The sequence below is a fragment of the Brachionichthys hirsutus genome, chromosome 20, assembly GCF_040956055.1.
Source record: "Brachionichthys hirsutus isolate HB-005 chromosome 20, CSIRO-AGI_Bhir_v1, whole genome shotgun sequence".
Taxonomy (NCBI): Eukaryota; Metazoa; Chordata; class Actinopteri; order Lophiiformes; family Brachionichthyidae; genus Brachionichthys; species Brachionichthys hirsutus.
Genome location: NC_090916.1, coordinates 9,619,893 through 9,643,090, shown reverse-complemented (window position 1 = coordinate 9,643,090; position 23,198 = coordinate 9,619,893). Strand labels below are relative to the sequence as shown.

Genomic DNA, 23,198 nt, shown 5'->3' with positions numbered 1-23,198 from the left:
AGGAAAACAACGTTGTTTAACCCATCCAGGTAAATGTCATTGAATATTTTGTTAAATAGGAATGAAATTATCAACCACCAGACTCTTCTGGTGAATATCTGTTATTCGGCCGGAGTCTGCGGTTTGACCGGTCCGACGGGCCGAAGGGTTTGTCTCTTTATCTCTGACACTCCGGACTCATCAGCCTCCAAAATAGAAACCAGAGACGCTCGATTCCACTTTTAGTCGAGGTTCACTATCAACCCGTGTTTTCGAAGCCCCCCCCCCCCCCACACTCCAAATAAAACCGGAAGAAATTCATCGCGGTTGATTCTGGAGGGGTTTACGTTAGCTAACACTAACCCTTAATATTTATTACCGTTATCTCAGTCGGTTTGAGGAAACAAAGAATCGTTGCAATCCACTTAAATGAGATTCATTTATTGTTTTATTTTTTCGAATAACTTTTTAATAAACTATCAAAACGATTATCATATTTCAGTATCAATAGTATGTGTTTCATGTTGTGTGGTTTTCTGTACAATTTATTGCACAAATTCTAACACAGTCAGACACAACAGAAGAAATGAACACAACATTTACATAAAAGATCAAACAAAAACGTTTGAACATGTGCAAAGTTTCGATTTATATTAAAATGTGCAAGTTTTCCAAATACATCCAAAAAGGGAATGTCGAGCGGGTCGTCCTATGATCGAGAGGTTGGTGGTTCGATTCCTGGCTGGTGGTGGTCAGGAGGGCCGATGGCGCACATTCTGTCAGTCTGCCCCGGGGCAGCTGTATCTACCCCGGGGCAGCTGTATCTACCCCGGGGCAGCTGTATCTACCCCGGGGAAGCTGTATCTACCCCGGGGCAGGTGTATCTACCCCGGGGCAGATACAGTCGTAGCTTCACCACCACCAAGTATGGAGTGAGTGAATAATGCACAATGTAAAGCGCTAAATAAAACCAACGCATTATTATTATTAATAATAATCTCTGTTTACGCGACAACATGAAGGAACCTGAAATGTTAACATTAATATTTCACTGTTGGAATCTACAGGACAGGAAGTGAAAGATCGATGATGAAGCAGCTTGGTGGTTTAGCTAGTTAGCTGGAGCTTCCATGCAGCACATGGACAGTCGAGCAGCTGAGACGGCTAGCATTAGCTTTAGCCTTAGCCATAGCCCCGTGCCGCTTTAATGGCGTGGCTCCTGTCGTTTTAAAGCTGCTTCTCTTTCCAGGTCTGAGAGGCCATGATGTCGCCCTCCTCGGGCTGAACGGGTCCATCGGCGAGTTCGGCTCACTGACAGGAAGTACAGACAACCTCCTGTGTGTGTGAAGAACGTCCGATCACCTCGCCAGGTGAGTTGAGAGGCGACTTCGGTCACTTTTAAACGCCTTCACCTGCACGGGTTCAGGCCAGTCCCACTCCGTCAGCATCCTGCTGGGGGAGGAGCCTGCAGACGTATCGGGAGCCAATCGGCTGTCCCGCGGTGCGTCTCGCGTGTTCAGCAGAGCGACATCCGTTTGCGGTGCTGCTCCACCAGCGGCACCAGGCAGCGCGGCGACCCGGCCTGCAGCAGGAACGGGTGCTCCAGCAGCTCGCCGGCGGTGGAGCGCCGCCTGGTGTCCCGCGTCAACATGCAGCCCAGGAAATCCTTCAACACCGGAGACACCTGGAGACAGGGAGCGGTCTGGTTTAGCGTCCTCGCTCCGTGCTACGACCGAGACGACGCGCGTGTCCTCTGACCCGCTGGACGTTCTTGACAGTCGGCGCCGCTTCGTCTCTCAGCTTCTTCATGGCGGTGATGGGCGTGTCGCTGAAGTACGGCGGCTCGCCGTCCACCATCTCCACCACCATGATGCCCAAAGACCAGATGTCCACCTGCAGGGGGACAGACACAGGGACCAGACCGGGCTAGCAGCCACGCTAACAGCAGGTCAGCGGGACGGCCGGGCGTGGTCGTTACCTCTGTCCCATATGGGATTTTGGAGATCACCTCGGGCGCCATCCAGTACGGCGTCCCGACCAGGGACTTCCTCTTCGGGACGTCTTTACTGATCTGAGCGCAGAAACCGAAGTCTGACAGTTTTACCTGCGGCAGCAAGAAGAAGGTGGTTGATGGAGGCGGGCGGGTCCGAGCCCGGGTTCTGCTTGGAACCAGATCCGCTTGTGAGACTCACCCTCCCGTCCAGCGTCAGCAGGATGGAGTCGCTCTTTATGTCTCTGTGGACGACCCCCTGGGCGTGGAGGTAGGACAGCGCCCGCAGGACGCCTTCGCACACCGTCGCTATCTGCTCCTCGTTCAACCTGAGCGACACCCAGGCGCCGTAAACCGTCAGCATCCGACCGAACCGGCGGCGCGCTGACTTCCTGCTCACCTGGATTCGCTGACGATGTGTGTCAGAGCGCCGCCCTGCAGGTACTCCATGATCACCCAGAGCTCCTCCTCCACCTGAGCGCTGCGGTACATCTCCACCACGTTCTGGTGCCGGTAGTCCCTCATTATCACCACCTTGAAGGATAGACGCCGCCAGGTGAGGTGATGATGTCACACGGCGGCAGGTAACGGCTGCTCGTCGGCGTGTTCGGTACCTCGTTGAACAGCAGCTCTCTGCGTTGCTGCTTTCTCAGGTCCATCATCTTCACCGCTACCTGGCGCCCGCTGTGTCTCTCCCGGGCGATGCAGACCACACCTGTGGACCCCTCCCCGATCTTAACAAAGTTCTCCAGGGTCGTCCTCGGGTCTCCCGGATCCACCACCATCTGCAGCGCCGCTTTGAACTGCTCGTGAGTCACCTTGCCGCTTCCGTCGGGTACCGTTTGCTGGGTGGACGGGGGGCAGAGACGGGAGCCCGCGGGGGAGGGGCGGGGATGGGAGCGGCCATTTTGGTTCAGGGGAGTCGGTGCTTTTGGGGAAGGTCCGGTGTTGAAGCTAGAGGATGGGCGGAGCGAGCGTTGAGGTAAACCTCTACCTGTCATGAGGGGACTGCTGGTGCTGTTGGGGGGGGGCAGCAGGAGGGGGGGGGAGGGGGAGGAGGGGGAGGATACCTGAGGACGAATCAGACAACAGCGCTGTTTCATAATAATGCAGGTTGCATTGTGTCTTGCTCAAGGACACGACAGTGTGCACATGTTTGGGGGGCGGGATTCGAACCGCCGACCTCTCAATCATAGGACGACCCGCTCAACCACCTGCGCCACCATCGCCCGCATGCGTGTCTTTGTTTTTTGAGCCAATAGCATCACATTGGCACGGAGCAGAAGAGATCCGAGTACTGATCCCTGTGGTCCCTTAAAGGGACAGAGCCCGCCTGACTGTGCCCGCCCGCGTACAAACAGGTGGTCAGAACATTTAAACCTCATTTACCTGGATGTCTCCGCTGGAGCGAGGCGTCTTGGAGGACGCCAGCAGGTCAGGCAGGCGACCGGCGGCTTGCTTCAGTCTCGGGTTGGGTCTGCCGTTGCTCTCCACAGGCCGCACGTTGTAATGACAGGAAGACAGCCTCTGTCTTAGTCCCGCCCCCTCACTTTGGGCGTAGTGTCCACCTGGGGAACTCACCACTGTCCTCTGAGGTGCCGTAGACGGGGAGGACGTGACTCTGGACACTGTCCCCACCTCTGAGATGGACTTAGCTCGCAGCAGAGAACCGTTCAGCTTGGGGCTGCCGCTCTCGCTGCGGACCTGCCGGATCCTGTCCTGAAAGTGGGCGGGGCTCTCGCTGTGGCGATCGAGCTCCTGGTACGCGTACGACTCCTCCTCTCCCAGTTCTCCCAGTCGCCCCAGTGATTTGGCGCGTTTCCGTGCCGACGGGCTGCTGCGGCGCAGCGAGTTGGAGCTGGTGACGGACAGGTGGCTCATCTCGGCGATGACGTGGGAGATGTAGTCGCCGTGACCGACGAAGCTGCCGCGGACGATCGGCTGCAGGCGCAGGAAATGGTTACAGCTCAGGGGAATCTCAGGCCGAAGCGTGATGCCATCGTGTCATGATGTCATCGTGTCATGATGTCATTGTGTCATGATGTCATCGTGTCATGATGTCACCGTATAATGATGTCATCGTGTCGTGGTGTCATCGTGTCGTGATGTCATCGTGTCATGATGTCATCGTATCGTGATGTCATTGTGTCATGATGTCATCGTATCGTGATGTCATCGTGTCATGATGTCATTGTGTCATGATGTCATCATAGAATGATGTCATCGTGTCGTAATGTCATCGTGTCGTGATGTCATCGTGTCATGATATCACCGTATAATGATGTCATCGTGTCGTGGTGTCATTGTGTCGTGATGTCATCGTGTCGTGATGTCATCGTGTCATGATGTCACCGTATAATGATGTCATCGTGTCGTGATGTCGTCGTGTCGTGATGTCGTCGTGTCATGATGTCACCGTATAGTGATGTCATCGTGTCGTGATGTCGTCGTGTCGTGATGTCATTGTATAATGATGTCATCGTGTCATGATGTCATCATGTCATGGTTGAATCTTCGGTCATGTTTCAACAGTAAATTGTTTATTTAAATGATTTATGTTTGAAGTCAAAATCATCACGAGAATGAAACACTGACTGTAACGTGCACACCTGAGAGCACCTGCATGGAAACATCAGCTCAGGTTTCAGATGAACTTCAGACAAACGTGACATTTACGGAGAGCTGATCAAACGTTTAGTTTAGCGCTTTAGCTGCTACGGCAACCGAAGCTACGCGTTAGCTCTTTACGCTAATGTCGCTTTAGACTCATTAGAAATCAACTTGAATTTGAATACAACTTGTATTTGACCTTTGACCTGCGTCCAGGACATTGCTGCACCTTTAGTAACCATGGTTACGCCCCTTTCAGTCAGGTGACACGGCCTCCTGATGGCTTCAAGGTTTCCTACATTCTGAACCAACTGACCTGTTTGTTGTGTCACATGACTCGGTTTCTGACGCGTGATTGGACGCAGAAACCAACGACGCCGCGCTTCTGCGCGACTCGACACGAAAACTGTTTCAGGGATCAGAATGCAAACGTAAATGTGACGACATTCCCAGGATGGCCTCGGGCTCACCTTCTGAAGTTCAACCTCAGTGACCCTGGACGGGTCCACGAGGGGGCGTGGCCTCCTGAGGTTGTCGATGACACTCTGCCACTGCGGCGGCAGACCCACGTAGCGTCCTGTATGGGCGTCGATCGACGTGTGCACGCGGTGCTGGAAGTCCAGCGGTGGCGAGATGTCCGGCCTGCGCTTCTTCTTCCTGCGGCGGAACATCGTTGCGGCGTTGCAGCGGCGAGACGGCGAGGCCTGAGGGACACAACAGGAAGTGGGCTCAGCGCCAGACAAACGCCGCCGCCGATCGGACTGAGCCATGATGGACGGACGGGTCGGACAAACACATTCAACAGACGCTTGTCATGGTGGTAAAAGCGGAGGCTTCTCTTCCTGATCCGAAGGAGTTTACCTGAAGGAGTTTACCTGAGTCACATGACCTCGTGCTTTTGTGTCTCTCCTGTCAAACAGAAACTGCCCAAACAGCCCAGGTGAGAACTCACCTGGGCTGAATTACTGCAGCCGACACGGAGCTACAAACCTCGTGGTTGGACGCCGCGGTGAAAATAAATATGGCGTGTCAATTTTATATTTTATTTGAATTTAAAGTAAAATCAAGAAAAGTTTTTAGAATTGTATTTTTTCAATTCTTTTTTTATCATCTCCATAACTTTATTTTGAAAGTTAGTATTTTGGTTTGTGATCCTCATGACGAGTCACATTCCAGATCTGAATCCACGGGGCTCGTCCAGGTAACGGATAACGTAACGCCATCACCTGCTTGATCCTGATTGGTCCAGATCAGTGTGGCCTGTAAAGGGTGAGGAAGGAGAACCCTCCTCCTCCTCTCCTCTCCTCTCCTCTCCTCTCTCCTGTTTGTCAAGGAGGAGTGGTGGAGGACCTGATCGGTCATTCAGACGAGTCAGCTGACGGTCATGTGACACACCAACTGGATCTAGCAGCTGATTGGGCGTCGGCACGCTGTGTTCAGGTCCACCTGAGGACGGACATCCTGATGGGATGTTTGTCCAGGGAGGGTCTCAGGTGGACCGGGACGACAGTGTCCAGCTGCAGTTCAATCCCAGCCAATCGCTGATCAGCATGGAGACAAGAGGCTCCTCCCTTTGAAAGTGTGTCGGAGCGGTGGAGGTGACCTTCAGCTCCCGACCCGGGAAGAGCTGGGACCCTTCCTCTGTGATCCTTCCTCTGGGATCCTTCCTCTGGGACCCTTCCTCTGGGATCCTTCCTCTGGGATCCTTCCTCTGGGATCGCGGCGGCAGCAGGAGAGTCAGGGTATTCTCGCTCATCACAGAGATCCCGGAACGTTCCCAGTCTGGATGAGACCTGTAATCCACGTCTCCACCGACCCGAGCCGGCCGGAGGCCGAGCGGCGCCGATCGCAGCGCCCACCTTTTCCCAAAAGTTATCCTGCAAAGACTTTCAGATCCAGCGGCTCCAATCCTCCGAGCCTCCGGAGGTCAAACCCGCTCCGTGCTCCATCCCTCCTGCACCTTCATGGAAACAATCCCGCCAGTTAGAACGGAACACTGGGAACATCAGGGTGTGCCTGACATACCTGAGGAATCAAACCGACGCCCTACATGACCAGACAGCTCCGCCGTGACGCAGCAGTGTGACTGGAAACCCTCAGACTGAAGCAACAACGGACTCGGAGAGCGTGTTTCAGTAACACGCTAACCAGAGAGGAAGCATGCAGCGGCGTGTTTCAGTAACACGCTAACCAGAAAGGAAGCATGCAGCGGCGTGTTTCAGTAACACGCTAACCAGAGAGGACGCATGCAGTGGCGTGTTTCAGTAACACGCTAACCAGAGAGGACGCATGCAGCGGCGTGTTTCAGTAACACGCTAACCAGAGAGGAAGCATGCAGCGGCGTGTTTCAGTAACACGCTAACCAGAGAGGACGCATGCAGCGGCGTGTTTCAGTAACACGCTAACCAGAGAGGGAGCATGCAGCGGCGTGTTTCAGTAACACGCTAACCAGAGAGGACGCATGCAGCGGCGCGTTTCAGTAACACGCTAACCAGAGAGGAAGCATGCAGCGGCGTGTTTCAGTAACACGCTAACCAGAGAGGAAGCATGCAGCGGCGTGTTTCAGTAACACGCTAACCAGAGAGGAAGCATGCAGCGGCGTGTTTCAGTAACACGCTAACCAGAGAGGACGCATGCAGCGGCGTGTTTCAGTAACACGCTAACCAGAGAGGATGCATGCTGCGGCGTGTTTCAGTAACACGCTAACCAGAGAGGAAGCATGCAGCGGCGTGTTTCAGTAACACGCTAACCAGAGAGGACGCATGCAGCGGCGTGTTTCAGTAACACGCTAACCAGAGAGGACGCATGCAGCGGCGTGTTTCAGTAACACGCTAACCAGCGAGGAAGCATTCAGCGGTGTGTTTCAGTAACACGCTAACCAGCGAGGAAGCATGCAGCAGCGTGTTTCAGTAACACGCTAACCAGAGAGGACGCATGCAGCGGCGTGTTTCAGTAACACGCTAACCAGAGAGGAAGCATGCAGCGGCGTGTTTCAGTAACACGCTAACCAGAGAGGACGCATGCAGCGGCGTGTTTCAGTAACACGCTAACCAGAGAGGAAGCATGCAGCGGCGTGTTTCGGTAACACGCTAACCAGAGAGGAAGCATGCAGCGGCGTGTTTCGGTAACACGCTAACCAGAGAGGACGCATGCAGCGGCGTGTTTCAGTAACACGCTAACCAGAGAGGAAGCATGCAGCGGCGTGTTTCAGTAACACGCTAACCAGAGAGGATGCATGCAGCGGCGTGTTTCAGTAACACGCTAACCAGAGAGGATGCATGCAGCGGCGTGTTTCAGTAACACGCTGACCAGAGAGGACGCATGCAGCGGCGTGTTTCAGTAACACGCTAACCAGAGAGGAAGCATGCAGCGGCGTGTTTCAGTAACACGCTAACCAGAGAGGACGCATGCAGCGGCGTGTTTCAGTAACACGCTAACCAGCGAGGACGCATGCAGCGGCGCGTTTCAGTAACACGTTAACCAGAGAGGAAGCATGCAGCGGCGCGTTTCAGTAACACGCTAACCAGAGAGGAAGCATGCAGCGGCGTGTTTCAGTAACACGCTAACCAGAGAGGACGCATGCAGCGGCGTGTTTCAGTAACACGCTAACCAGAGAGGACGCATGCAACGCCGTGTTTCAGTCACACGCTAACCAGAGAGGACGCATGCAGCGGCGCGTTTCAGTCACACGCTAACCAGAGAGGATGCATGCAGCGGCGTGTTTCAGTAACACGCTAACCAGCGAGGAAGCATGCAGCGGCGTGTTTCAGTAACACGCTAACCAGAGAGGAAGCATGCAGCGGCGTGTTTCAGTAACACGCTAACCAGAGAGGAAGCATGCAGCGGCGTGTTTCAGTAACACGCTAACCAGAGAGGAAGCATGCAGCGGCGTGTCTCAGTAACACGCTAACCAGAGAGGACGCATGCAGCGGCGTGTTTCAGTAACACGCTAACCAGAGAGGACGCATGCAGCGGCGTGTTTCAGTAACACGCTAACCAGCGAGGACGCATGCAGCGGCGTGTTTCAGTAACACGCTAACCAGAGAGGACGCATGCAGCGGCGTGTCTCAGTAACACGCTAACCAGAGAGGACGCATGCAGCGGCGTGTTTCAGTAACACGCTAACCAGAGAGGACGCATGCAGCGGCGTGTTTCAGTAACACGCTAACCAGAGAGGACGCATGCAGCGGCGTGTTTCAGTAACACGCTAACCAGAGAGGACGCATGCAGCGGCGTGTTTCAGTAACACGCTAACCAGAGAGGACGCATGCAGCGGCGTGTTTCAGTAACACGCTAACCAGAGAGGACGCATGCAGCGGCGTGTTTCAGTAACACGCTAACCAGAGAGGACGCATGCAGCGGCGTGTTTCAGTAACACGCTAACCAGAGAGGACGCATGCAGCGGCGTGTTTCAGTAACACGCTAACCAGAGAGGACGCATGCAGCGGCGTGTTTCAGTAACACGCTAACCAGAGAGGACGCATGCAGCGGCGTGTTTCAGTAACACGCTAACCAGCGAGGAAGCATGCAGCGGCGTGTTTCAGTAACACGCTAACCAGAGAGGACGCATGCAGCGGCGTGTTTCAGTAACACGCTAACCAGAGAGGACGCATGCAGCGGCGTGTTTCAGTAACACGCTAACCAGAGAGGACGCATGCAGCGGCGTGTTTCAGTAACACGCTAACCAGCGAGGACGCATGCAGTGGCGTCAGGTGTCTGCGGTTTCCCACGTGTCCTGAACGCAGCATCGTGCTCTGTTGTACAGCTCAACGTATCGAACACTAGAACCGCTGTGATTGGCCGAGACACGTCTAGCAGAACGTTAGCAGCGTTAGCTCGTGGAAGATTCTGGTTCTCCGGCTGGTTTTCAGGTACTTGAAGGAATCTTGTTTTCCTGCGAGGGGGAACTTTCCCGATCGGTTCCGATCCGCCTGGAGTTCTTTCAAACTTTTTTTTATCTCCCTTTAAACTATAATGCTTCATCTGTCGTTCTCCAGAGAACCTTTTTATTCACGTCTGTCTCGAGAACCTTTGCACATTCTTCTCTTGAACCAGCTGTTGCGCTAACAGAGTTCTAATGAGAACATACAAGCACAGGTTGATAGAACCGCTGCTCTGGTTCTGCTACGGCTCAAAGCTGTGCTCACCTTTACTCCTGCAGCTCCAGGTGAGTCCAGGTGAGTCCAGGTGAGTCCAGGTGAGTCCAGGTGTTCCTTCTGCTGCCAAGCTCCTCGTCAGACAGGGTCTCTCTCTCTCTCTCTCTCTCTCTCCCTCTCTCTCCGTCTCTCTGTAGTCATCTCTCCTCCCCCCTTTCCTGAAGCTCTCCCCCTCCCCCACCTGTCATCCGTGTCTCACCTGGTCTCAGACACGAAGGGAAAGGTGGAGGAGGGTGGAGTCTGGCTGTGACCTGGTGTTCCGTCCCGGCAGGTGACGGCGAGTCATTTTAAATTAGAAATAAATGATTGTAAACTTTCTGGTTCCGGTCTGTGACGAGACCAAAGCGGTGACGCGACCTTTGAACCCGGAGAGATTCCGACCATCACAAAGGCTGGAATTACCGTCTGCTTCAAAGACCAGGATGTTCATCGGCTGCATTGATTATTGATCAATGAGCATTAAACTCCTCAAACTGTTGCGTTAGCTCAAAGCCAGGAGTGCGGAGCTCCTCCTCCTCCTCCTCCCTGCAGGCCGCAGCACGCCTCGCCTCCCTCGGGCGGAGGAGGAGGAGGAGGAGGGCGGTGACTCAGCGGCAGCTCGCCGCTCCGGCCTCCAACAAATGTCTGACAAGACCAGGTAAATCAAACCAGATCTAACGTTTGGGATTATTTTGGTTCAATAAGAATTTAATCAGACGTGAAGAAATGGACACAAAAAGCCAAGAAGAGCTTCTAGTTTTTATTCAGGTCAGAGACAAAGAGCATAAAAAGACAATTTGATACAAACCCTGAAAATCTGAATTTAAATTCCAAAAATGTAAAAGAAATCGAAAAACTTTGAAGATAATTTTAAACAACTAAAAAATCCAAACAGAAGAAATGCAGAAGAAAATGGACGGATGGATTTATAAAATCTTAATTCCAGTTTTAATTTGTTTATGATAATCTTTTGGATTCATATATGATTTTTGAAGTAAAAACACACAAAAAAAACACTATTTAGTCAAAAGCGGACAAACGAGGTAAAGTTTGGAAAACTGCTCCTTCAGCTCCAGCAGGACGGACGAAGACGAGCGGCGTCCGGCGTTCAGCAATGCCCGGAAAAAGCTCCTCCACGCCCGGAGATGAAGGTCGCTGCGGAGACACAAGGAGTTAAACCGGGAGGAGCGGCTTCAAAGGAAACGAGCCGCTTCAAAGGAAACGAGCCGCCTCAAAGGAAACGAGCGGCGCGGGGCGGGTCGGTACCAGAGCTCATCGCCGCTGAACATTTCTGCCATCCAGCCGCCGTCGTCTTTAACGATGACCATCCTCCTGTTGGTCAGGAGCAGGTGAACCGTTTCAGCCACGCCCACCAGGTCCACCTGACAGAGAAAAAGGGGAGGCGCTAAGAAGGCACCAATCCCACTGATGAAGGCGTGGAAAGCCTTCGGTCGTACCAGCTCCGGCGGGTCGTGCGGCTGAAGGAGGCCCAGACTGATGTAGTCCCGAGCCGACGGGACCCGCTGGACCGAGGTGACGTCCCGCTGGAGGTCCAGGTCCAGAGAGGAGGACCAGTCCACCAGGAAGAAACAGTCGGAACCCGGGGAACAGCTGGAGAAAGAAATGCATACAGGTTGGCTCCGTGGTTCTTACGGACATCAACTCCTCCTCCTGCCCCGCCTCCTCCTGCTGTGGTGACTCACCTGCGAGACCAGAGGACGCTGCTGGGCTGCAGCGCCGCATGCACCAGCCTGCAGGAGTGCAGCTCTGAGACCAGAGCCAGCAGCCCGACGACCCAGCAACCGACCAGCGTCTCGTCGGTTCTGCACGCCGTCAGCTCCTGACCCACGAACGCAGGACGTCACTCAGCTCAGAGGAACCGGGTCTTTAAAAGTCTGGGGGGGGGGGGGGGGCAGGAAGTGACTCACAGTGAACTTGTGGTCGCATGTCGGCGCCGTGTAGACGGTGACGCATCCGTTCAGGAACAGGAAACAGCCGATCAGACGGAGGCCGACGGAGGACGGGTTCTTCTTCAGACGCTGGAACTGATGGAAATCCCACGGGACGGAGCAGCCGTCCACCTGGGACACAGGGAACGTCCGTCGCCATGGAGACCTGCTGCTATGACATCACGCAAATCCACAAACAGGATTCACCTTAACGTAAACCAAGTCGTCGTCTGCGGCGCCTTCGTAGATGGAAAATCCGTCTCCAGCCACGACTCTGGAGGTGATGAAATACCCCTCCCCCCCTGGCGGGCACAGCCCCCCCCCCCCCCAATAAAGAATCAATGCCTGTGATCGGTTCAGCGCAGAGGCGTCAGGTCAGTAAAGGGTTAAATGACAATGATAATTGATCTCAGCGTTACCCAGCTGCAGAAAGCTGGCAATCTCCACAGGAGGAAGTGGGCGGGGCTCCAGGTGGAGGTCTGGAGAGGAAGTGATGTCACAGAGGGCCAGCAGCCGCCGGCGCACATCAGGGTCACAGGGATCGACGTCACCAACATCTGGAGGAGGAACAGCAGGGGGCGCTATGACTGTTAGCATCGACCGTCACCAGGGCCTGCAATAACCAGGAGCTTCCTGTCCGAGCGCGCCTCACCTGGCGACGGAGCGTGCTGCGCCTCCTCCTGCGCCTCCTTCAGTGGACTGCCGCCTCCCAGTGAGGTCAGGGAGTGGACCTCCATGTCGGACTCCTGGATTGGACTCGGCTTGTTTTTGGTTTGAGACTTCGGGCTCTGGGGGGCGCCGTGGGGGCCCAGGTGACCTGAGACAAAGATCGGTCCGTCGTCTGGCGGCGCAGAGGAGACGCTTTTATTCTGAAGGCCTGCCTGGATCACTTCCTCAGTCTGCAGCGAAGACATGACCAGAAGAAGCGCTGAGTCATGAGAGACTGAGTCCTCGGACGGCGCCGACCCGGGACGCCGTTTGGACTCCCTGAAACTCACCTGAGAGCCTTCAGACGACCCGACGCCACCTGAGAGAAGCAGAGAGACATCAGAGACCTGGTTCTTCCTGACCGGAGACCCGCACAGACCTGGACCTAGACCCGAGACCCACCCGGACCCGGACCAGGACCCGAGACCCACACGGACCCGGACCAAGACCCGAGACCCACACGGACCCGGATCCAAGACCCACACAGACCCGGATCCAAGACCCGCACGGACCCGGAACAAGACCCGAGACCCACACGGACCCGGATCCAAGACCCGCACGGACCCGGACCAGACTCACCCGGTTGTGGACTCCGGCTCTTCAGACACCGCCCCCTGTCTTCAGGATGGAGGACAATGTCCTCCTCTGTCTCGTTTCTGTTTGGCGCCAAAAACATGAGTCTGATTTCAGATGTCTCTCCTGTGCCCGGAGGACACAACAACGTGTTCCTTACCCAGCATGCATTGCAGCGGCAACTGCCTGGGACTCATCGTATATCTGGAAGGAGGAGGGAGTCGGACCGGAGTCTCTGATCTGAGAGGCGGGGTCTTCAGGAATCACCTGCAGGAAGGAGGAGTTAGACTGCAGAATGCGGTGAGTTCAAGGTCATCCCGTAGATTTGAGATCTACACCAAAGTTCTCCTGCGTGTGATCTATACTCGATGGAGGTTATTCTTATCCACAGTACTCTCTGTAGTACCTGAAGTACTTCCACGTACCTGTCGTTGAGACCTCCTGAGAAGTATCAGTTTCTCCTTCTCCTCCAACTTCAGAGTCAGTTTCTCCTTCACCTCATTCAGACGACTCAGTCTCTCTAGAAGAATCACAAAAAGCAGTCAGTCCCAAGGTCAGGGGGGGTCAGGAGGTCGGGGAGGGGTCAGTGAACACACCGTCCAGCTGCTTTTGGTTCTGCTGGTCATATCGTTCCGCTCTCAGCTCTTCAAAGATGGACTCCGGCCTTCCTCTCTTCAGCAGCCCCTCATCCATGACTTCACCTGGCTCTGAAGGGCCAATCAGAACACTCCGATCAGTCTCAAGCAGCCATTCATCAGGATCAATAACCATCAATCCATTTATAAAACATCAATATACAGCATTACGTGCGTGTGTCTGTGCGCGCGCGCGCGTAGACACACAAGTTTGATTGATTGCTGTCGTTGCTGCTAAAGCTCCGGAGGCGAATTTAAAACTGCATAATTGTGAATAACTTTACGATCAATGATAGATATTTAATATTAATAATAGATATTCAATATTACGGCCTGATAAAGTTAGCTTCTTGTTTAAAACCGTTTCTTCCGCGATCGAAGTAAAGATCGGTCAATCTATTCGCTAACGTTTAAAACTTTATCGTCTTTAAACATCGACAACATCCCGTAAGCTTCGCTGCTAACATTTTTTACCTGTTTTCCTTAAGTCGCGCGATTTAAAGAGAAAACGACGTTTTCTTGCATTAAAGCGCAATAAAGTCCCAGAAAAACAAAGCCGGAGAGTTCGGTTTTAAACTTCCTGCAAAGGTTGTGATTGGACAGTTGGTGAAAACGAGAAAACGTCACTTCCTCTACGAAGTCAACGCTATCATACCGCCCCTGCTGGTTGAAGTGGGTACTGCTTATAGTCTATATATAAACTAATTACAGTGAATAGTCAGTCAGCTTTATTGTCTGTCTCTCTTCTCCCTAGAAACGTTAAATAAAAGCTAAGTACATAAAAAATAGAAAGAATATATATATATATAGCAAAAAAGGAAGAATATAAAGAATAAAAATACAAATATATGATTATAGATGTATGACAGTTCTAAGTAATTAAACCGCAAACTTTTATTTTAACTTTATATGATTTTTTGTCAAATTATTTGTCATTTAGATTTATCTTACTTTATTTATGTAAGGATAACAGACTTCTATCTATAGCCTGTAAATTATCCTAACAATGTGTGGTGCGTTTATTTAATGATAATTCCAATAAGAGACTCAGATTTCACCTGTTCTGCTTTATAATTAAATGAAGAATCAAACAAATGTTTTGTTGACAGATAAAAATATAATACAGCACACAAAATATCACGATTTTGTTATGTTAGCTAGTTAGCATAATGACAATAAAAACTCTTGAATCTTGAATCTTGAAAATAAGTTCAGTGTATATTTTTTAAAGTTTTAAATACACACTGTTTCCCATACTTCTCCACAAATACAATACAAAATGTAATTCTAATCATTCAAACTTTATATTTACATGCTGAACCCTGTAAATAGGGTTTATTTCTCTCTTCTTTTGTACTTTTTATGTTTTTATTTCCATTCTAATGTAACATTTACACACATTTTCATGTATTTAATTTTAATTGTAGCAGTAAAAGGTCCGGATGAAACGATGAATTAAATTACAGGTGTGTTCAGGAACCAATAAGAACGAAGTTAATGTCGACAGTTAATCTTTGAAATGTTACAGGTGCAGACGTCTTTATTGTTGTGTGTTGACACACCTGAGTGACGTCAGCGATGCGACGGTCTAATTGGTCGGTTGGAGGAGTGTCTTCAGGTACTTCCTATGTGAGCAGGTGAGACACACCTGAGGAGGCAGAGAAACAACAGGGCGGACGCGCTTTGGGCTGACCGAGTTTACGACCGAACCGAGAGGCGCTTCCGTTTGAACCGGCGGACGCGTGAAGCTTCCAGCGCGGCGCGGCGCGGTGCGGGACGGCGCGTCAGGAGGCCGTGAACCATTTCTTCCAGCTCCGTTGACTTTCGGCTGACAATGCATCCATCCTCCTCCTCCTCCTGCTCCCTCCTGCTGCTCCTGCTCCTGCTCCCGCTCCCGCGGCCCACCGGAGCGGCGCCGGACGCGGAGTGCAGCGGCGCTTTCCGTCACGGGGAGGAGAACTTCGTGCTGGACACGGAGGACGCGGTGAAGGGCGGTGCGGTTCTGTTGGCCACCAGGTACGTGCGCTCCGCGGAGGCGTGCGAGCGCGCGTGCTGTGAGAATCCGCGCTGCAACCTGGCGCTGCTGGAGCCGCGCGGCGCGGCGGCGGCGGCGGCGGCGGAGGGGGCCAACCGGACCTGCGTCCAGTTCGGCTGCGTCCACAAAAACCGGTTCGTGTGCGGGAGGTTCGTGCCCAGAGCCGCGTACCGGAGCTACATTCGGGCGTCCGTGTTCGTGAAGCACCTGCAGGGGCCGCAGCGATCAGGTGAGCGCGCGCCTGGATTGATCAGTGACGGGATCAATATGTTCAATGAGCTACCATTTCTGTTCCGGCATGAATTTAGTTAAATAGTTTGAGTATTAGTTGTTTAATATGTGTAATAATAAACTTCTAGCCTTCACAGGTGTCTCCACATCACCTGGATCTTCATTTCAATGGATGCAGTCTCTGTAATCAATAAAAGATCAATCGACAGGATGACCCTGATAGGCTGACCTCATCATGTGACCCTGCATCGCGTCGGTCTTGTTTTGTCCAATGGTTATTGTCTGATGCCTCTTGATGTCGTCGACACCTTTTTGTCCAGGTGAGCTGGCTCCGCCCATCGCTATAGCAGGCCGTGATGTCATCGTTCAGCCAGGGACCCCGGTGACGCTGAACGGCATACAGAGCCTGGCGCTGGGACAAGCCGAGATCACGGCCTACCGGTGGAACCTGCAGAGCGGAAACGACAGCGTGGTGATGGAGGTGGGGCCCGGTCAGTCGCAGGGGGCGGGGCTTATAACAAACGACAGCGTGGTGATGGAGGTAGGGCCCGGTCAGTCGCAGGGGGCGGGGCTTATAACAAACGACAGCGTGGTGATGGAGGTAGGGCCTGGTCAGTCACCGGGGGCGGGGCTTATCACAGGTGATCCGTGGGACATTCAGCCAGAACGAGCGTGGTGAGGGAGGTAGGGCCCGGTCAGTCACCGGGGGCGGGGCTTATCACAGGTGATCCGTGGGACATCGGTAACGAACGACAGCGTGGTGATGGAGGTAGGGCCTGGTCAGTCGCAGGGGGCGGGGCTTATCACAGGCGATCCGTGGGACATCGGTAACAAACGACAGCGTGGTGAGGGAGGTAGGGCCCGGTCAGTCACCGGGGGTGGGGCTTATCACAGGTGATCCGTGGGACATCGGTAACAAACGACAGCGTGGTGATGGAGGTAGGGCCCGGTCAGTCACCGGGGGCGGGGCTTATCACAGGTGATCCGTGGGACATCGGTAACAAACGACCGCTGACGTTATGTCTGTCTAAATAAAGTTTCTTTTGAATGTGACTGTGCAGAAGACGGATCTACCTGACCAGGTGCGCCTCCCTCACCTGCAGCCCGGCTCCTACGTCTTCCAGCTGACCGTCACCGACTCCAACGACCAATCACACTCGGCCAAAGTCAACGTCCTGGTCCTCAGCCCGGCGATGTCCAGCTGTGAGTGCTCATGGGAAATGTAGTCCTGACCGACCGCTCCGTTTGTTGGCCTGTTAAGTTATTGATGAATTAAGATGCTTCGTTTCTGTATTTATTGATCGTTGCTCAGTTTAACTCTAAACAATCGACCGTTAAAACCAGACGAGTGTTTCTGTGTAGAAACATCCCAAACTGGTCCGACTGGAATATCCGTCTCACGCACACACACGCTCACGCACACACACACACACACTCGCTCACACACACACGCTCACACACACACACACACACACACACACGCTCACACACACACGCACACACACACACACGCTCACACACACACACACACACAGTGAGGCCCTCGGGTCCAACAGTCGCTTGATCTGAGATCAGTCTCGGGTTGTAAAACGAGCCGTCACCCTCTGGAAGACTGTAAATACTACTCGTTGCCATGGTGACCGGACACACCCTGTGTATGTTTGTTGTTCTGGTACTTGTGTCCTTTATTGTGTTGCTTCCTGCTGACCCTGCGTTTCCTCTCAGCGTGTTCTCCGCGTGTTCTCCGTGTGTTCTCCGTGTTCTCAGCGTGTTCAGCGTGTTCTCAGCGTGTTATCCGTGTGTTCAGCGTGTTCAGCGTGTTCAGCGTGTTCTCCGTGTTCTCCGTGTTCTCAGCGTTCTCCGTGTTCTCAGCGTGTTCTCAGCGTGTTCTCCGTGTTCTCAGTGTGTTCAGCGTGTTCTCAGCGTGTTCTCCGTGTTCTCAGTGTTCTCAGTGTGTTCAGCGTGTTCAGCGTGTTCAGCGTGTTCTCAGCGTGTTCTCAGCGTGTTCTCAGTGTGTTCTCAGTGTGTTCTCAGTGTGTTCTCAGTGTTCTCAGTGTGTTCAGCGTGTTCTCAGCGTGTTCTCAGCGTGTTTTCAGCGTGTTCTCAGCGTGTTCTCAGCGTGTTCTCAGCGTGTTCTCAGTGTTCTCAGCGTGTTCTCCGTGTGTTCAGCGTGTTCTCCGTGTGTTCAGCGTGTTCTCCGTGTTCTCAGCATGTTCTCCGTGTGTTCTCCGTGTTCTCAGCGTGTTCTCCGTGTGTTCTCCGTGTTCTCCGTGTGTCCAGTGTTCTGCCGGGCTCCGCCAAAGGTCGGTCCGTGTCGCGCCGCGTTTCCTCGCTGGCATTACGACATCGAGGCGCAAACCTGCGAGGCGTTCGTGTTCGGAGGCTGCAAACCCAACGAGAACAACTTCCTGTCTGAGGAGGCGTGTCTGGAGGCCTGCAGGGGCGTCACCTGTAAGCGGCACACCTGGCAGTACACACAGTACACACACCTGGCAGTACACGCAGTACACACACCTCACAGTACACACAGTACACACACCTGGCAGTACACGCAGTACACACAGTACACACACCTGGCAGTACACGCAGTACACACAGTACACACACCTGGCAGCAGTACACACACCTGGCAGTACACGCAGTACGCACACCTCACAGTACACACACCTGGCGGTACACACACTACACACCTGTTGTGGTACTGCTGGTGATTCGTGTTTCTTTGTCCACAGCGGGGACGGTGAGGACCATCCCTCTGCCTGTCGGTGGTCAGTCCCATCATGCACCTCTTCATATCTGCCACATGTTTCGGGTGTGTGAGATTAACGTGTGCGTGTGCGCGTGCGCGTTCAGAGGTGTGCGGCTCGGTGTGTCCTCCCGATCAGCTGATCTGCAGCAGCGGCTGCTGTCTGGACCGAAGTCTGGAGTGCGACGGCGTGGAACACTGCGACGACGGATCGGACGAGGACCACTGCAGCAAACGTGAGACTACCGCGTTGTCACGACGACGCACAAGTATCGACACACAACCTTCAGCAGTGACCTTCCTCCTCCTCTTCCTCAGTGAACACGACCTTCAACCGCCTACTGAACATCGACGTGAACTTGAGGAAAGGTCGGCTGTTCGATCTGCCCATAGCCGCTAGCGCTACATGCTAGTAAGCTACATGCTAATAGCGCTGTCCACCCCCCAGCCCGGTGCTCGGAGCCCCCTTACACGGGACCGTGTCGGGCGAGCTTCAGCCGCTGGTACTACAACCCCATGGACAGGAAGTGCTACACCTTCACCTACGGCGGTTGTCAGGGAAACGGAAACAACTTTGAGGCGGAAAACGAGTGCACCGAGATGTGTGGCGGAGTAACCGGTACGGAGTAGTACTTACTGAATCGGTACTGATCATGTGTATTTATCAGTAGCGCTAGGACTGAGTACAGCTCAACGTGTTTACGCCAGATCTGATCTGATTGGAGGTTTAATCGGCCAATCAGCATCGGCCGCGTGTAACTGTATCCATCAGCTCCAAGGTGCAAGGGGAGCTGATGAGGTCATTGGTCCTGTTGCTCCTCCCTGCACAGGAAGCGTACGTCTGTTAGCTTCCAGGTTAGCATCGCTAGCAGTGGCACCGATCATGTCGTGATGGAGAGAGAGAAATGCAAGGAGGAGATTTGTCGATTTGATTTTGTTGCTTTGTATTTTCAGTCATATTAAAACCACACAACGCTTTGTAAGTACTTTGATGTGTGTAGTACACGCTGTAATGAGTACTTCCTGTGTCTGTGCAGAAGAAAACGTGTTTTTCAAAGGGCTGTTTGAGCGTTTTGAAAAGGAAGAAGAAAGTGACTCAGGTAAAAAAGAAAACGACAACCTTTAATGAAACCAGATCCGTTCACAGGAAGTGACCTCACACTCTCCCCCTCAGGTAACATAGCGCTGGCGGTGCTTTTGTCGGTGGCCATCTTGGCTCTGCTGGCGATCCTCACCTACTGCTTCCTGAAGTCCAGGAAGGATCGCCATAGGCCGGTCGACACGGGCCCGCCCCACGAGGCGCTGCCGGAGCAGGACGCGCTCGTCTACAACAGCACCACCAAGGCGATGTGACGTCACCGCTGTAGCCATGGCGACGCCGCCAGCTGGACCGTTGGGTTTTTATTGTTTTGTTTCAGCTCGCCGTCAGTTTCCTGTTTCCTTCCGTTTTTAGCCATGCGGCAAATTCATGCTAATTTAGCCTAATTCGAATGATCCAAAATGATCCGATCTTAATCTTGAAATTTATCCTGAACTTTGTCCCAACGTTATTCAACAATGTAAAATTTAAGGTGATTTTTTTAGCTAATCTTCCGACTTCTCGTCGAGCGCCACCGTCGTGTTTAGATTTTAATCTGTCCATTAATTCTGAGGAAAATTCATAATATAAACAACGTTGAATATTTTCAATAAACACGAGTTGTATATTTTAGTTCTTTGAATGTTTGAAGCGTTTCGGGTCGCGCCTCGTGTGTAATGTATTTATGAATTTGTGTGTTTGGGTCAAGTGTAAATATGAAGTTATTTGTATTTGAATCGTTTTTATTTCTGCTTCCTTTAAAATGTTTTCAGTTTGTCTGGTTTTTTTCCAATAAAACTTGGAGGGAGGAGGAAAAGGATCTCTTCCCGTTTCTGTGATCTTTTGGGTTCTGGTTGTTCCGTAACGAGAAGGAACCGAGAGGAGTCGCGTTCCGGCCGGTTCGTGATGCAACAGGCTGGAACTTGTCGGCTGAACCGCTGTGGCTGAAACTGGTTTTGTGTTTACTGGTTTTTTTCCACTGATTCTTGTTTCTTCCTTTCATGTTTCCTGCTTCTCTGTCTCCAGCAGGGGGCGACGGCTTTTAATACGACCTTTCTATTTTACTGTTTTTTATTTAATTCTGTACATTTGTGACATCTTGTGTGAATTTTGGCAACACTGCCCCCGATGACTTCCGGTGGTACTGCACCAGTTTCCATAGGCTCTCCACGAACATGTGAGGTTCGATCATGACGTAATCTCTGCTGCTGAATCTGCTCAACGCTAAAAACAAAAGATCCTCAGTTAATTTCTACACATTAATATGCGGACCAATCAGGGGAGACGGAACACTACCACCCCAAACCTTTGGGGGCAGCGTAGGAAATTCTGACCACCGACTGTTGCCTCCGCCGGGTTTCAGATCCCTATCACGTCATCACAGCCTCCTCTACGTCACTATTTGTGTTGCTATGGAAACCTGCACTTGTGAATGTACACAGAGATGATCAATAATCAGCACGTTTCATATGGATCACGTTTGGGACACCTTTATGGCTGAAGGAAGTTCTGATGACTCGCCTCGGGACCCCCCTGGAAGAGCTGGGGGGGGGGGGGGGGGGGGGGGTCTGGACGTCCCTGCTGGACTGGTGCCGCTGGTTCTCAGTAGAACCTTCAGTTCTACTAATGAGGCGCATGCGCAGAGCGTCGGCGTGCGGGAGCTGCAGTACCCGCTGCAGGCAGACAGGCAGACAGACAGGCAGACAGACAGGCAGGCAGACAGGCAGACAGACAGGCAGGCAGACGGGCAGGCAGGCAGACAGACAGACAGGCATGCAGGCAGACAGGCAGACAGGCAGACAGACAGACAGGCAGGCAGGCAGGCAGACAGACAGGCAGACAGGCAGACATGCAGGCAGACAGACAGACAGGCAGACAGACAGGCAGACAGACAGGCAGACAGACAGACAGGCAGGCAGGCAGACAGGCAGACAGACAGGCAGACAGACAGACAGGCAGACAGATAGACAGGCATGCAGGCAGGCAGACAGACAGACAGGCAGGCAGACAGACAGACAGGCAGACAGGCAGACAGGCAGACAGGCAGGCAGCGGAGGACTCGCTGTGGATGGAACGGAAGATTTATCGGAGATTAAACTCCTCCGAGGTGAGTTCAAAGTGTTCGTTTCGGGAACGGACCGGACCGGTCCGACAGATGTTCGAGTTTCGGTCTCTGTTGGCGACATTGAACGCATCTCCGCGTTGAACGCTGTTCGCATGAATCGACGCGGAAGTTTCTTTTGCTGCTTCGGTTTCTGCTTCGGACACAGAAAGTTGAGCTTGTCCGGTTTGATAAAATGCTCTTCAAGTCTATTATTATTTTAAGTTCATCTTATCTCGTTTTACGAAGTTCCGCAAGTCAAAGTTCAATCCGCCTTTGCAGGCTGGACTGTCGGTGCGGAACTCCATAAGGAAATGACCGCATTTAAGGATTAGCTGATTGCTTTAAGCAGCACTTTGCACAAATAGTGTCAAATAGTATATTTATAGAATTGTGTGAAAGGTACTTTCATTTCGGCGGCGCTGTTATTCTCACGCGAGCTGCTATTTGTGGAATATTTCAGCTTTTACCGGGTTGGTTCGACCTAAACACACCCCAACCGTGGCGCTGGTGTGGAGGCAGAACGGCCGAACACGGTGAAACATCTGGTACCGAAGAGAGCGGTGGGTCAACCGAGTCAGAAAACGGAGTGAAACATCCGGTACCGGAATGAGCGGTGGGTCAACCGAGTCAGAAAACGGAGTGAAACATCTGGTACCGGAATGAGCGGTGGGTCAACCGAGTCAGAAAACGGAGTGAAACATTTGTCTCGATGTTTTTGTGTTTTGATCAAAAGCTAACAATTCTTAAATAGAAATTCGTTCAAAACCAGAGAACTCAGGCGGAGATAATTTCAAATCATTCTTATTCCTGTGTGTGTGTGTGTGTGTGTGTGTGTGTGTGTGTGTGTGTGTGTGTGTGTGTGTGTGTGTGTGTGCACATTTAAAAATAATGATAATTTCATCTGAAACGACGCAATACCAATGGAGACCACAGGGGGCATTGTAACGACAAATGTCCACGGACACAATGAAGACAGTTATTTTGATATTTATTTGTCGCATCTCTGCTTTTCACTTCCTGCGTTCATTTTCAAACTTCCTCTGTCATCGTTTTGACCTTTGACCCTTCGCTGCCCTCTGGTGGACAAGCAACACATGGACCTGTGCTGGAAATGTTAAATTCTTACAAATGCGTGAATAATTCGTATTTATCGCCTGGTCTCTGAACGCACCGCCTTACTCTTGTTTTTAAAGTCAAAACTTTCAACATGTTTACTTACAATAATTTATACATAAACAAACTGAGATGGTTCGTTTTAGTTAGCTAGTCAAATATTTAGTGCATTTTAATGACAATAAAATTAGAATAAGATAAAACAGTTGTGGAAACATCGTAGTTTTAGCATTGTTAGCATGTAGCAAGCCAGTTGTAGTCTACTACTCATATTAATCCTATATTAACTGCAACGGGTGGATATGAAGAGTA

The 23,198-nt window shown here is 52.3% G+C and overlaps 2 protein-coding genes across 2 annotated transcripts; one reads left to right on the top strand and one right to left on the bottom strand.

The window, feature by feature from the left end:
• Positions 1-1,367: 1,367 nt before the first annotated feature.
• LOC137909177 (serine/threonine-protein kinase PAK 6-like) lies at positions 1,368-5,349 on the bottom strand. Its single transcript, XM_068753607.1, has 8 exons — positions 5,050-5,349; positions 3,359-3,910; positions 2,584-3,039; positions 2,370-2,503; positions 2,172-2,298; positions 1,958-2,083; positions 1,738-1,872; positions 1,368-1,663 (listed from the first exon to the last, which is right to left on the bottom strand). Exons 1-8 carry the CDS (start codon positions 5,347-5,349, stop codon positions 1,496-1,498), a joined length of 1,998 nt encoding a protein of 665 aa, XP_068609708.1. The 3' UTR covers positions 1,368-1,495.
• A 9,895-nt stretch (positions 5,350-15,244) lies between these two features.
• Positions 15,245-20,508, top strand: LOC137909166 (kunitz-type protease inhibitor 1-like). Its single transcript, XM_068753595.1, has 10 exons — positions 15,245-15,843; positions 16,166-16,326; positions 16,907-17,048; positions 18,126-18,296; positions 18,578-18,613; positions 18,699-18,827; positions 18,910-18,960; positions 19,040-19,210; positions 19,629-19,691; positions 19,766-20,508. The coding sequence occupies exons 1-10, from the start codon at positions 15,414-15,416 to the stop codon at positions 19,942-19,944; spliced, it is 1,533 nt and encodes a 510-aa protein (XP_068609696.1). The 5' UTR covers positions 15,245-15,413; the 3' UTR covers positions 19,945-20,508.
• Positions 20,509-23,198: the final 2,690 nt, after the last annotated feature.

Bases quoted from the DNA above. Each gene is read 5' to 3' on its own strand.
- LOC137909177 (XM_068753607.1), bottom strand. From the start codon at position 5,349: ATGGCTCAGTCCGATCGGCGGCGGCGTTTGTCTGGCGCTGAGCCCACT. The intron at 2,299-2,369 runs GTGAGCAGGAAG...GGTGTCGCTCAG, and splicing joins CACATCGTCAGCGAATCCAG to GTTGAACGAGGAGCAGATAG. The intron at 1,873-1,957 runs GTAACGACCACG...GTCCCCCTGCAG, and splicing joins AAATCCCATATGGGACAGAG to GTGGACATCTGGTCTTTGGG.
- LOC137909166 (XM_068753595.1), top strand. From the start codon at position 15,414: ATGCATCCATCCTCCTCCTCCTCCTGCTCCCTCCTGCTGCTCCTGCTC. The intron at 17,049-18,125 runs GTGAGTGCTCAT...CCGTGTGTCCAG, and splicing joins CAGCCCGGCGATGTCCAGCT to TGTTCTGCCGGGCTCCGCCA. The intron at 18,614-18,698 runs GTCAGTCCCATC...GTGCGCGTTCAG, and splicing joins CATCCCTCTGCCTGTCGGTG to AGGTGTGCGGCTCGGTGTGT.